The 13,223-nt window shown below is 39.0% G+C and overlaps 2 protein-coding genes across 3 annotated transcripts in view; one reads left to right on the top strand and one right to left on the bottom strand.

Moving 5' to 3' along the window:
• LOC116303578 (mucin-like protein) overlaps positions 1-6,856 on the top strand; it is a 37,831-nt gene extending 30,975 nt beyond the window's left edge. For both annotated transcript variants that reach the window (XM_089040680.1, XM_089040678.1), the window contains exons 24-35: positions 626-880; positions 1,094-1,296; positions 1,588-1,930; positions 2,020-2,142; positions 2,219-2,341; positions 2,952-3,074; positions 3,149-3,271; positions 3,606-3,734; positions 4,292-4,410; positions 4,723-4,829; positions 5,009-5,371; positions 5,843-6,856. In XM_089040680.1, the coding sequence (XP_088896806.1) occupies positions 626-880; positions 1,094-1,296; positions 1,588-1,930; positions 2,020-2,142; positions 2,219-2,341; positions 2,952-3,074; positions 3,149-3,271; positions 3,606-3,734; positions 4,292-4,410; positions 4,723-4,829; positions 5,009-5,371; positions 5,843-6,068 (2,237 nt within the window). In that variant the 3' untranslated portion in view covers positions 6,069-6,856. The remainder of the gene's footprint in view (positions 1-625; positions 881-1,093; positions 1,297-1,587; positions 1,931-2,019; positions 2,143-2,218; positions 2,342-2,951; positions 3,075-3,148; positions 3,272-3,605; positions 3,735-4,291; positions 4,411-4,722; positions 4,830-5,008; positions 5,372-5,842) is intronic.
• LOC116291711 (transmembrane protease serine 11D) lies at positions 6,857-12,832 on the bottom strand. The gene is made up of 4 exons (XM_031698925.2): positions 12,679-12,832; positions 9,262-9,438; positions 8,627-8,800; positions 6,857-8,502 (listed from the first exon to the last, which is right to left on the bottom strand). The coding sequence occupies exons 1-4, from the start codon at positions 12,728-12,730 to the stop codon at positions 8,045-8,047; spliced, it is 861 nt and encodes a 286-aa protein (XP_031554785.1). The 5' UTR covers positions 12,731-12,832; the 3' UTR covers positions 6,857-8,044.
• Between the last annotated feature and the right edge of the window lie 391 nt (positions 12,833-13,223).

The following is a 13,223-nucleotide window of genomic DNA, read 5'->3' as shown; positions in this document are numbered from 1 at the left end:
CGTAACTTTGAGCTCGCCCCTCGTAATTACTGTTCAAATACACAAAGAAATTTTTATATCATTAGAAGTATCATCGCTTCATCTTTCAAAATCTAAAAGCTCGTTGGATTTCGTTGTATCGCACATAGTTTAAATGACCATTGTTTTGAGGCTACTTTTATAGTAGGAAAAAGTATGGCCGATGAAAAAATTCGTAGAAAATTCCACATTGCAGTGAAATCTTCAACAATAACAGTGAACGAAGAACCGATAATAGGCAATAAGAAAATCGTGTTATCAATACCAAAGGTTAGATAGTTTCGTTACATGATGTCACTGAAGTTGGCCAACTTGAGGCATTACTAATTAGCATATTTACCCGTTCCGGGAAAAATGCTTATTTCTCAAAAGCAAAAATATATTTTCACAAATAAACTACACCATGATGATTGGGACATAATAGGCTACCAATACTGAAAGTATGAGCAAAATCGATTTTTTGAAGCTTGCCACGAATTGTCAATTTTGTTTGATGCTTGCTGACATCCGCTCTTAAGCCCCAGCCGAGGAGGTCTATTCCGAGGAGGTCTATTCCAGAAACATATAAGTTGTTTACAAAGGCATTTCCACTTTCTGTCATTTCCAGGGCAAGTGACAGAAAGCACTTCACTCTTCACCTACAAGGAAGGAGAAAGCATCAACACATTTTCCAACACGTCTTTTGAACCAATGTTTATTGAGGACTTCACATTCGCCAACGAAACTCTAAAACAAGAAGCTCTAGAGAAATGTGAAGGTGACGTGAACTGTTTGTTCGACGCAGCCTTGACTAATGATGTTACCATGGGAACGAGTACAAAGATAGTCGGTTCAAATTTCAAAAACGATTCCGAGGCACTGAGTAAGTTAGTCAGCTGGGGATGAATTGATACACTTTTAAGATTCACATGTTATTCTCTTTAGTATTATTTCTCTTTCCACCAGTAACACTTGAGTTACGTGAACATTGATATGGCTCAAAATTTAATTGCCTAGATAATGACCATTTCTCCATTTTAAATCACATGCCATTCCCTTTAATCGACTCTTTAAATACTTCTTATCTTGTAACTAGAAAACTCTGTACCGATGTTTTTCAACGACTCTTTGGCCTTGTACGTGAAGATCAACACAACTGCACGGATAGAGATTTTTGCTAAGGATGACGACGGCGATCCACTCACTTTTTATGTCAGCGGTATACTTCCTGAGACTCTGGATACTAACACAACCTCTGGAGGTAGCGTTGTTATCTCCCGGAAGGTTACAATGGACAAGGTATTTAATTCGGTATTTTTCAGTTTTACGCTGTACTGTTCCGGTTTTGCAAGAGTGGTATTTCAAACCACGTGTCATTCCTTGAGTATGAATATTTTTGTTTACTTGTAACGCATGTGAAGATACATGAAAATTAACGAGGCTCGATCAAATCTAAATCAATCAATCAAATTTCTGAAAAGAAGGATAATAGTATAAAATGGGGGTCAAAACTAACTGGCTTTATTTTTTCTTACAACATGGCGGCAATTGTTTTCATTCGATTTACTATCGCACACTTTTATTTCCTAGATTAAATTTGAAGTTACTGTGATGGACGACAAAGGTGCTGTAGCTTTACTGAGGCCAGAGTTACACGTGTGCGCATGTCACAATGGTGGATACTGCTCTCCAGATTCCAGTAACAACGTATTTGCAGACTCAACCAACGACACATTCTTCATAATGCCGTGTACTTGTATCCATGGTTACACGGGAAGATTCTGTGAGAATGACCTCGATGCATGTCAAGCGAATCTTAACCCATGTTACCCGGGTGTCAAATGTACTGACCTCCCTCCCCCTGAGGATGTGTTTGGTTACCGATGTGGGCCTTGTCCTCATGGCTTCACCGGCGATGGTGCAAAATGCTTAGGTTAGTGACGAAATCGATGAATTGAAATAAGGAGATGGCTCGAAGCTATTTGCACGATACAAAAAATGCTCATATAAAATTCATTGTAGATCTTGACGAGTGTGAGGGTGGTAATGATGACTGCAGTCAGATCTGTGTCAATACTCCAGGATCGTTCGTTTGTGACTGTAACCATGGATACCGATTGAGCATTGACCAAAAGACATGTAACGGTATGTGAATAGATTTGATACTCATTTAGGCGTTTTCTCTGGTCGTTTCGATAAGAATTTTTCCTTGCTCTTTCAGATATTGATGAGTGTTACCCTTCAAGTGACTGTATGCAGAAATGTACAAATACTGATGGAGGGTACACGTGTGAATGTGATGCTGGTTTCAAAGTCGATCCAAGGGATTCAAAGAAGTGTGTTGGTAAGTTAAAAAACCGCATCCGTCCATTCATTCTTCGTTCCTTTCTTCCTTCGTTTCTTTCTTCCTTCCTAGTCTCCTTCCCTCCCTCCTGCCCTCCGTCCCATCCTCCCTCCATTTATCCATTCTTCCTTGCATCTGACCCACCCGTCCATCCTTCTATCTTTCTGTCCTTCTGTCCTTCTGTCCTTCTGTCCTTCTGTCCTTCTGTCCTTCTGTCCTTCTGTCCTTCTGTCCTTCTGTCCTTCTGTCCTTCTGTCCTTCTGTCCTTCTGTCCTTCTGTCCTTCTGTCCTTCTGTCCTTCTGTCCTTCTGTCCTTCTGTCCTTCTGTCCTTCTGTCCTTCTGTCCTTCTGTCCTTCTGTCCTTCTGTCCTTCTATCCTTCTGTCCTTCTGTCCTTCTGTCCTTCTGTCCTTCTGTCCTTCTGTCCTTCTGTCCTTCCATCCTTTTATCCATCCATCCATCCATCCATCCATCCATCCATCCATCCATCCATCCATCCATCCATCCATCCATCCATCCATCCATCCATCCATCATTCAGTACGTTCGTTAATTTGTTGTTTAAAAACAAGATTTCCCTCGTAATAAAGACGTTTTTTAAAATGTCTTCAGCCAAGCAAGAGTGTGCAAATAGCGACCATGGCTGCAAACACATTTGCTACATAAAGGACGGACAACAACGATGCGCATGTCAGCAGGGATACAAGTTAATGGATGATCAAAAGACATGCGCAGGTGAGGACCACTCTTTAAAATAATCAGGAGACGACTGAGACATTTTGAAAACTGACATTACAATTTTTCTCTAGATATTGACGAGTGCAGCACAAGAAAATATCGTTGTAATCAATACTGTCATAATACTGAGGGTAGCTACTATTGCTCATGCAAGAAGGGGTTCAGGATGGATAACGATGGTGTCACGTGTGTTGGTGAGTGATCATGTGATGTGACTACGTCATTAGGGACCGATCCAGGAATCAAAATTAGGGTGGGCCGGAAGGAAGGGTGGGCCGGAAAACTTCAAGAGAAAACCTTCAAGACCCTTTGCAAATACAATTACTTTTAAAGAAAATACACCACTTAAGATGTGGCGGGGGGTGGGGGGGGGGGGGGGGAGGGGAGGGGGGAGCGTCTCCCTTGGCCCCGTTGGACTACCCCTAAATCCTCCCCTTCGTCATTATTGTATTTTTGCTTAATTTTAATTTTAATCAGAAAAGTAAAAAAATAGATGAATCGTAAAATCATATCTTAATTGTTTCCTAGACGTGGACGAATGTATGAACTTGACTTATCAATGTCAAGATCCTTCACTAATCTGTCTGAATACCGCTGGCTCGTACAAATGTGTCTGTGGGCCCGGGTTGTACTTGACGACAAACAACACGTGTAGAGGTATGGAAGAAAACTCGTGTAAACTAGGATAATAGTTTGATCTGCGTCAATGTATGAAGCATAAATTATGAGAATGACATGACTAACTTAAACACCATGTAATGGAAAAGGTGTGCTCGATCTGTGAATAAATGATGCACTGACTCGCCTGACCTCGAGCACCCTAGATGTTGTTTTTTAAACTATTGTTTTGGAAACGTGAAGAGGAAAGAAAGAAGAAACCTGTATAGGTATGGTTGAACAAAGGATAAGACGTGGCATAACTAGCTTGATTTGCCTTCTTACTCAGCCTTGGTATGGCTGTAAATATCTTGGGGGCAAAAGTCCCGCGGGCTTAACTTTGCCACAATTTTGATTTGACAAGGAATATTGGTGCTCTTTCATTGGCTGAGCGTTCAACTTCTAATCAAGCCGTGACCGTGCCGTGACCGTGCCGTGACCGTGCCGTGACCGTGCCGTGACCGTGGCGTGACCGTGCCGTGTGCCGTAGTTTCTAATATCCCTTTTACAACATGGGCTAGTAGTACGACTAACTTTTTTTGTATAATATATGTCAGAAATTCTACCTGGAGCTACAACCCCCTCGCCCGGACCCGCTCCAACACCAAAACCCCCAACTGTCAGCGAGAAGGACAATGCAGTTCAAATAACGGTGAAAGAGCTAAGCATCGCTGAAGTAAGTATATTTAACCTAAAAATTGTCGGTTGGTTTGAAGCTGTGCACCTCAGCTATGAAATTTTAGAAAGCCACACGACACCAACAGCACAGTATAGTAACAGTAGTAATAATAACAGTATAGAAAATACAGTTAAAACGAAAAGGGTTAAGGGTTAAGGGTTTCCGTGGTTATATGGGAACGAGGAGACTCAGTTTGATACTGCCATGGCTTATTAACCTATAATAGAATGGAACATCTTGTTTACATCGCTTGAACCACTATCGTTTTATTCTTCTTCGTCTAATTTTCCTTATTTTGTTGTTTTCCAGTGGAACGAACAGGTCGAAAACAAATTCAAGCGTTCGGTTGCTAAGGCTGTGACTTCATTCTGTGCTTCTAAAGATGAAGAATGTAAAGAAGACCGAAAACGCGAAAGGTACCCTCTTTTTACCTCTATGTATTAGTAGCTAGCCATTCTCGTTTAATATGAGAGATATTTCTACTTAAAAGGATGAGAAAGCTTCCTCCACATGCAAGGGAGAGAGGTTGCTAGGCAAAAACAAAGATATAATACTCAGTTCTTGAATGAGGTTTTCCCGGGGGATTATTTTTCAGACGAGCTTTAGACTACATTCTCTACACCGCTGACCAGGTCCATTTGCTGCCCGATTTTCCAAAGCAAATCAACCTTAGATCACGTGATCTTGCTGCTGTCATTGCTTTCTACGTGGAGTTTTCTCCTGAAGTCGTTTCTAAATCAGGAGATTCCATAGCGGGTGGAACACTGGTGGAAATCGTACAATCTGCTAAGGCGGACATCGAGAAATCTTTGAATAGAACCATTAGTAGCATTACTTTGAATAAGAAAGAAGAACCTTCGATCAAGAAAAAGCCAGAAAAGTTGAATATTTACGTTATTATCGGTGTGTCATTGGCTGGTGTGCTGTTTATTAGCATTGTTGGTGTACTTATCAGAAGGTAAGGAAACTTGTTGATTTAGTTTTAAAATTTTCGGTCTAAGTCTATCTGTTTCGTTCTGTCTGTTTTTTTTGTCTGTATGTCTGTCTACTTATCTATCTGTCTATATGTCTATCTGATTGTTTATCTCTGTCTGTATTTCTGTCTATTTATCTATCTGTCTGAAGTCTGTTTTTTTGTTTCTTTCTGTCTGTGTGTGTATGTGTCTGTTTCTTTCTTTCTGTCTGTGAGTATATCTGTCTGTGTGTTTCTCTGTGTGTGTGTGTCTGTCTGTCTCACAGCCGTTTGTCTGTCCTTTTGCCTATCTGTCTGTCCGTCCATCCGTCCGTGTATTCGTATCTCTAGAAATCAATATGCAAGTTTAGTGTAAAGTTATATGCTTCCTCACTATCGTCATATATAAAGTTTAATGTGTCTTATTGTTTTCCATCTTTCGTTACGATACACTTTTCATTTCATTTCTTCGTGCAGAGACATAAGTCGTAATGCAACTTTACGCATTAAAACAAACCAAGAAAAGGAAGAAAGGAGAACACGAGCACGTAATGTCAACAACGCCTGCTATGACGACGGGATACCTGGGGAGTTCCGATTGGGTCCAGCCCAGTCCACAACCGACATACTCCAAGAGACTGGTAACGAACATGTCCAGACCGTGGAACTTGGCATTGACAACCTCGATGTTGATGTGAAGTAGAAAGTTACTAGGATATTTTGTGCTCATGATTATTCACGTAGCAAAGGGCTTTGCTTCCACCTATTCACCTTGAAATATGTATATATATATTAACCAGTGATTTATGATATGTGATTGAATTGCCTATGTTATACATCACGATTACAAACGTAAACGCAATTCACTAGCAGACCATTCAATATTCATGCATGAATATACCTTGAATACTAGACTTGAAGGTCTTTTCAGTCACTCTTTAGGAATGCATCAGGGTTTAGGTGCACTTTAAACTCGGCGACATTTACCGGCTTACTTCTTTTACTACCGTACCTCAGCATTACTCCTCATTCTTATACATGTTCACTCCATACGTGTAGACTTAGTGCTTTATTATCAGACAGGCTTAGCATTGTGCAAGCCGCAAGAATTACGTCATACCCCAGCAGTCACTTTTGGTTTTGGATAAAATTAGTATCATTACACATACAACATAACATCATAACATTATGATAGATATTTATAACAGATTACGTTCAAGTTAAAGTGGGATATTTTAGAATTCAGACTAGATTGCGAGGTCTTGGCAGCAAGATATTCTTCATGTAGGGTGCATACATAATATTACTCCGACGAAGGACTAGCGTCCGAAACGTCAGTAAGTTTTTTCATCTTTTCACGGTGTATAATTTACCTTTTCATCATTACTGTTTCATTAGAAACACCGACGCAGCTCACACTAGTTTTTAGCTAGTTATATCTTAATATCATAGAAGGCATTTAGTCTCATGAATAAAACACTGTACAACATATGACTTTTCTACCCGGTGTATTATATTCATTGAGAATTTTGGCAGCTAAGTAATTCCGTTAACCACGCACAAATTTAACAAGACCCCTATTATAGAGTGAAGTATCTATGTAGATTTATTTAATAGGCTATAATATTATAAGCGCTGTGATTAGTCGACAACTGTGCTATATGAATGGACAGAGCACGGTTGCTGACGCCATATACCAACTCGATTCTAGAGTGAAGTATCTCTTTAGATTTATTTAATAGTCTAGATAGTATGAGCGCTGCGATTATTCGATAACTGTGTTATATGAATGGACAGAGCACGGTTGCTGACGCCATATACCAACTCGATTCTCGATCAAAAAGTGATGAAGGGTGTGGCATTATCAGTCATTAAAAAAGACTAACTAAACTAAAAAGACAGCTCATAGACGTTGGCGTCTTGTTCGTAACTTGGATTCCACCAATCAAATTTACAAGGGTCTGTAATCTAGGAAGGTGTTTATGCAATAGCAATCTAGTCATACAGAAGGTGTGGATTCAACAGAAATCTAGACATACAGAAGGTGCCATGAAAAAAGGAATCCAACATACAGAAGGTGTGGATGCAACAGAAATCTAGACATAACAGAAGGTGCGATGAAAAAAGGAATCCCCACATACAGAAGGTGTGGATTCAATAGAAAGCTGCAAACAGCTCTAACATAAGGAAACAAAGAAAACTATATTTGTTCGACACGAGCGAAAAACATCTACGCATGCGTGCCTGCATTTCAGCACGTTTTCCAAGAACAGAGGCTTTGGTCCATCACGTGATGGCAGGAGGTACAATAACACTCTTTTTCAAGAAACTGAATTTTTTCTCATGTAAATCAGATCAGACTAGATTCATTTTTTCCTGCCCCCTGTCATGGCTGCCATCAAGTGATGGTGCAAAGCATCGATTCAAGAGTGTTTCAGTATGAAAAGAAATGCTTGTTTTCTCCAAATAGATTTTAAAAATTCGTGAGTATACTGTAAAATACTGTATTATCAAAGAATTAGCCTTAAGTTTCGATAACTGAGTTAAAGTTTTAGGGAATTTGTCAGTTCGAAAGTCAAATTGATTTGCATATGTTTTACAATAGAACAAAGACGTTTTCGTCTTATTTGCATAGAGACTGTGAGCATGCGCAGACGTTTTTCACTGATGTAGATTAATTCATTTTAGCCAGGGATAAGCAGTGTGCTTCTCCATTTGACGAAGAAGCCAAGGTGTCATCACTTGCAAATTGCTATAAACACCATACTTGTGGGGACGTGCGCACTCATGTCCCCACGACACTAAACCTGTTAAGTACCAGCGTCCTTCATCTTTACAAACCAGCGGTCCGCCACTGTCATACTGACATGCGTCAACCTTTCCTTCCTTGAAGCCAGCGCACAGCGCTCTTTCATGGATGGTGCCGTTGTAGGAATTCGCAACATTGCAGACCCATGTGGGGACAAGATTGACCTCGGCCTCATTCAGAGCTTCTGGTTTGGTACCATTCCATCTGGTGTGTCCCCATCCAGTGATGACGCAGGACTTGCCCCAGGGGAAGGTCTTTCGCGGTGGTAGCAAACAGATGGGTGATACGTACCTGTCTAGGACTGCACGCCGTTCCAGACGAACCAGAGCTGTGCAAGTAAGTGAAAAATATACAGTTAATTTTTTTTTTGTAATTTGACTCAAATCGATGCTAGTTTTTGAACCGTCGACTCCACTCACTTTCTAAGCACGGAATAACTAATATCATCTTACCGATATCAAAATCAGGCGGCGTATCAAAGATTCCTTCAAGAAACATAGACTTGTAAAGTGGATGTAAGTAGATAGCCTTCACGTCGATAATCTGCTCGAAAACTTCTTTTTCCTGGAGTTTGTGTTCTCCAAGCACTGCCGTCCAGTGATCACGATTTGTTGATGAATAACTGTCTGTAAAAAAAAGAACAAATTCTTACAACGTTGGCATTTTGCAATTCATTTAGAGACCAATATGCAGTGGCTTTTCCACAAAGAGTTCTTTGTTAATTCTATTGTGTCCAATTGGGAATTTTAACTTTAAAAGTGGGGAAAACTGTAGAACCCCCCCTCCCCCCCTTAACCATAAACATAAAAATAACAATACTGAGTAGGGCTCATGCGTTATGTACGACACCAAGGCTGGAAATCGATCTTTGGTCGCGAGCACCTTCACCGCTACGAGATCCTGTATAAAGTGATGTTAGCGAAAGGAATTGAAGTTTGGTGATGGTAGAGGCTTTGCACCATCACAAGATTTACATGAGAAAGAATTCAGTTTCTCGGATGAAAAGACTCTATTGTAGTGTCTCCTGTCATGGATGCCATCACGTGATGGTGGTCTAATTTCATTGGGTAATTCCATAAAGACTTACCATGAAAGCAATGCGCCGCAGTAGCTACCCATTCAGGCGAGATCAATACACCACCACAGAACTGTGTGTCGTTTATCAACAGCGCAACCTGCCAAGGCCATGACCCAGGTTCACTCGTTTGACCTCCAACGATTCTTTTCGCTTCGCCTTCAGGTCTTATTCCACATTCTCTGCCGACTGTGAAGATATGTATTTGTTAGAAAAACAAACCTTACAAAGCTGGAGTTGGGAGGGATGGAGTGGTCTCCTTCGCACTCCCTCCCCCTAAGTATTTCGAATTATTGCGTTGCCACGATAAAGCGGCTAAGAAAAAAAGTTTGTCATATATTTATTCGTTGGCCCTCAGGCCTTCGTTGGTATCCATGACTACCAAATGGCTTCCATATAGTCCAATCATTATGATTGGATCCCATAAATATTCTTGCTTTCCGATTGGTTCAGTTCAGAGCCGGAAGCCATCAAAGAGCACATGAACACACCTACGCCTTCCTGCAAGACCAAAGCCGAGATAATTCCCAAGTTTGTTTTTCCGTCAGTCCTTGATTCGGATTCTTTTTTCAGTAAAAACACTTGAACCTTTATTAAAAAAATTAAACTTGAAAAAAAAAGACCGCAAAATACCAGTGAAAGAAAGACATAACATAACATTTTGCTGCTATATTGTTAGTCTAATGATGATTTTACTATTCTTTCTGTCTCGTATCCTGTACAAACTCAAACCAGCCCTGTATTTCCCATATCCCACGCGTGTCTTTCAAATTAAATAAGAAATAAGCTTCAATCCTCTCAAAACCTACATTGAACTTTGGCTGGAAAATTGATTGGTATATTTGAGGGGCACATAAAATAAAACCGTGTACGCCTGTACAAATATTCGCGTCAATAGCTAGAAAACCCCATGTCATCTTATATTAATTTACCTAACGAGATTGCCTCTATGAGTTTTTCAATCTAAAAATTCCATTACACAAACTCACTTCCATTAGACTGCGTATGCCCCCTAGAGCTAGCAGATGCATTTTTCTGACTTACTTTTAAAAAATCGATCCAGTTTCCAATTGAATGATACAAAATGAATAACCTCAAAATAGCACTTTAATAGCACTTCATGAACACGTACAACTCGTCTTTTTTTCTCTAAGTTATTTTTCACAAAATCAAATATAAGATTGAGCATTTTTTGCATTTAATTAAAGTTAAACAGTCTCAATATCTTTGACAAATCCTGAAGAATTCACTAACGAGTGGCTACAGAGAAAGCTAGGATTTCCTAAAGACACTTAAAAGCCAAAGCTTATATATCATTCTGATCTCTCCTACTTTGAATTATTCATCCATAGATTTTATGCTTTATTCTCTACATATTGAAGTTGCTAGCAGCTGCCCAGAGGTGAAAAGTTTCCCAACGTTAATATAACTTGGGGTAAATTCCAACGTGCGAAATAATAACTTTCCTAAAAAAAAATTTTTATTTCCAAATTGATTCATCTTCCATTTCCTGTTACGAAAATAAATTCTAATACTTAAAGTAGAATTTCGGAAAATATTAGCTTCTTATTCAAAAAAGCTTTCAATATTGCTTTTTATCAATTCGCTAGCGTTCTTGATCTGGGGAAAATATTTTCGGAATTCAAAAAGTTAATGCGACTCTACTGATTAAATTTTGGAAGGAATTCAATCCCTTTTTTTTTACTATTGTTATTTATTTTAACAATAAAACTGATCGAAATAACTTTTTCCAAATATTCTGGGCCAGAATAATAACATGTTTAAATTGCAATTCAAAGCAATCCAACTTTTTCTCGATAAAATTGTCTTTTTATTTTTTATTTTTTGCGCTTATTTACTTGTTATCGTCGCATCCAAGATAATTTGATAGACGGCCTACAGTTGAATGAAAACTGCATTCTTTTAATTTTCAAAACCGTCAAAATTCAAAAACTATAATAAAGTTAATTGTTTTTGCTCAAGATATAATATTCAAAGGATTCAAAATATCCTGTTTATTTATACAGATTAGGAAAATAATTAAAGTGTTTGTTGGAGGCCTTGTGAGAATAATATATTTTTTATCTGCAGTTTCCTCTCATTACTTTTTGCTATTAGTTTGCAATCATTTTTCTTCCGCGCTTAATGTCTACTATTCAATATTTTAGTCAAAACACGTGAAAATGAAACAATTCTAGCGGTCCGTGTTAGATTCCAGCAAGGTTCAACTCTGTGTGAAAGATGGAGTGTCTAGAAATGTTGACAAGAATTAGTGAAAATGGGGAGAACAACGTTTGGTAAAACTGGGCTAGGGACAGTGACACAATAATAGCGTCAGGAGAGGCTGGCAAAAAGAAAGGGTTTCTTTTATGTGCAAAAATGTCGATAATAACATTTAGAGCAAATAGGGGGAAATGTCTTAAACAAAACAGGGCTAGGACAACGACGCACTAATAGCGTCAGGAGAGGCTGGCAAAAAGAAAGGGTTTCTTTTATGTGCAAAAATGTCGATAATAACATTTAGAGCAAATAGGGGGAAATGTCTTAAACAAAACAGGGCTAGGGACAACGACGCACTAATAGCGTCAGGAGAGCTTGTTTCCTGGCAAAACGAAAAGGCTTCTTTTACGAGCGAAATGTTGCATGATAAAATTAAGAAAAAGAGAAGAGACGAAACAATACCTCCTTGTTCAAGAGATTTTGGTGTCTAAATTCAGAACCAGTATCACTGAAACTGAGTTATATGAAAAGGAAAGGGAAGGGAAGGGAAGGAGGAAGCAAGGAAGCAAGGAAGCAAGGAAGCAAGGAAGCAAGGAAGCAAGGAAGCAAGGAAGCAAGGAAGCAAGGAAGCAAGGAAGCAAGGAAGCAAGGAAGCAAGGAAGCAAGGAAGCAAGAATGAGTGAAAGATAAGAAAATAAATCAAAAGAAAAAGAGAAGAAAGAAATCGATTGCAAAATGATTAATTCCCAAAGCAATAACGTCGACTTTTAGAAACAAGGCGAAAGAAATTTTCCCAATCAAAATACGTAGATGTTTACTTTGAAGCATCAAAATCGAACAAATCATTAAATGATTTAAGCAAAAAGGGATTTTTATCTTCCAAGTTTAAAGTTAGAAAACCACCTTCACCTTCTATCTGCCCATATGACTAGCTCATATATTTAAACTATCAAAACTTATCCCTCTGGAAGCATGAAAAAACGTTCCTTAAAGATGTTCTTTCTTTTTTTTCTTTGCCTTTTGTCGTAATTGTTTTTTGGATAATTCGCTGGCTTGCCTGAGGTTTCTGAGTCGTTTATAGACTTTCACTAATTGCAAGATGAATCGAACTCCAAAGCTTTGCGCCTATACTAACGTACATATTCACATCAATTCAAATCTTTCATAGCTTGTCAGAAAGGCAATGAGAGACATGTGATATTACTTTACCTGAATTGCAAAGTGCACCCACAAAAACGAAAGCGAAGAGAATGTTCGTCATCTCCAATGGGGTCAAGCAGACAGTTATGGAACGAAAGATACTTCACAGGCCTTTATATATCGGCCAGTACCGACCAATACCGGCCAACAATGCCAATCTCTACCAATAGGAGTCCACGTTCCAGAGGAAGTGCGGCAACTGAACTTTAAAGTAAGCGAAAATAATCTATTAAAAGAGCTTTTTAAAAATATTTGATCTTTGGGAACATTAAATAGAATATTTTGCTGTTCCGTAGTCGGCTTGGCTTTTTCAAACGCAAAAAATTGGCGTTTGGAATTTTTGGATCACGGCACGAAAATCTGCGCGAGTCTGTCTTGTCTTCTTTAGGTCGGAAACGAAAACCTCTTCATGCCAGTTCATTTCGAAGATAATATATGGTATTTCAGTCCTTAGAACTCTAAGATTTTGATATTTTGTCCCCAAAATTGAGCTGTAATGGGAATATACTTTAAGTTAGGCAACCATAAACATAACATTTTGAAGGGTTTTTCTG

This window comes from Actinia tenebrosa, unplaced genomic scaffold (assembly GCF_029948245.1).
Source record: "Actinia tenebrosa isolate PJP-AT-01 unplaced genomic scaffold, QUT_ActTen_1.0 PGA_scaffold8__29_contigs__length_14323225, whole genome shotgun sequence".
Lineage (NCBI taxonomy): Eukaryota > Metazoa > Cnidaria > Anthozoa > Actiniaria > Actiniidae > Actinia > Actinia tenebrosa.
Note: the sequence above shows the minus strand (reverse complement) of the source record. Positions and strands in the feature narration are given on the sequence as shown.

What these genes read in the sequence shown, in the direction of transcription:
- LOC116291711 (XM_031698925.2), bottom strand. Translation starts at nt 12,730, where the DNA reads ATGACGAACATTCTCTTCGCTTTCGTTTTTGTGGGTGCACTTTGCAAT. An exon ending in TGCGGCGCATTGCTTTCATG is followed by an intron (nt 8,801 to 9,261) that starts GTAAGTCTTTAT and finishes TTTTTTTTACAG; the next exon opens with ACAGTTATTCATCAACAAAT. An exon ending in GCCGCCTGATTTTGATATCG is followed by an intron (nt 8,503 to 8,626) that starts GTAAGATGATAT and finishes TTACTTGCACAG; the next exon opens with CTCTGGTTCGTCTGGAACGG.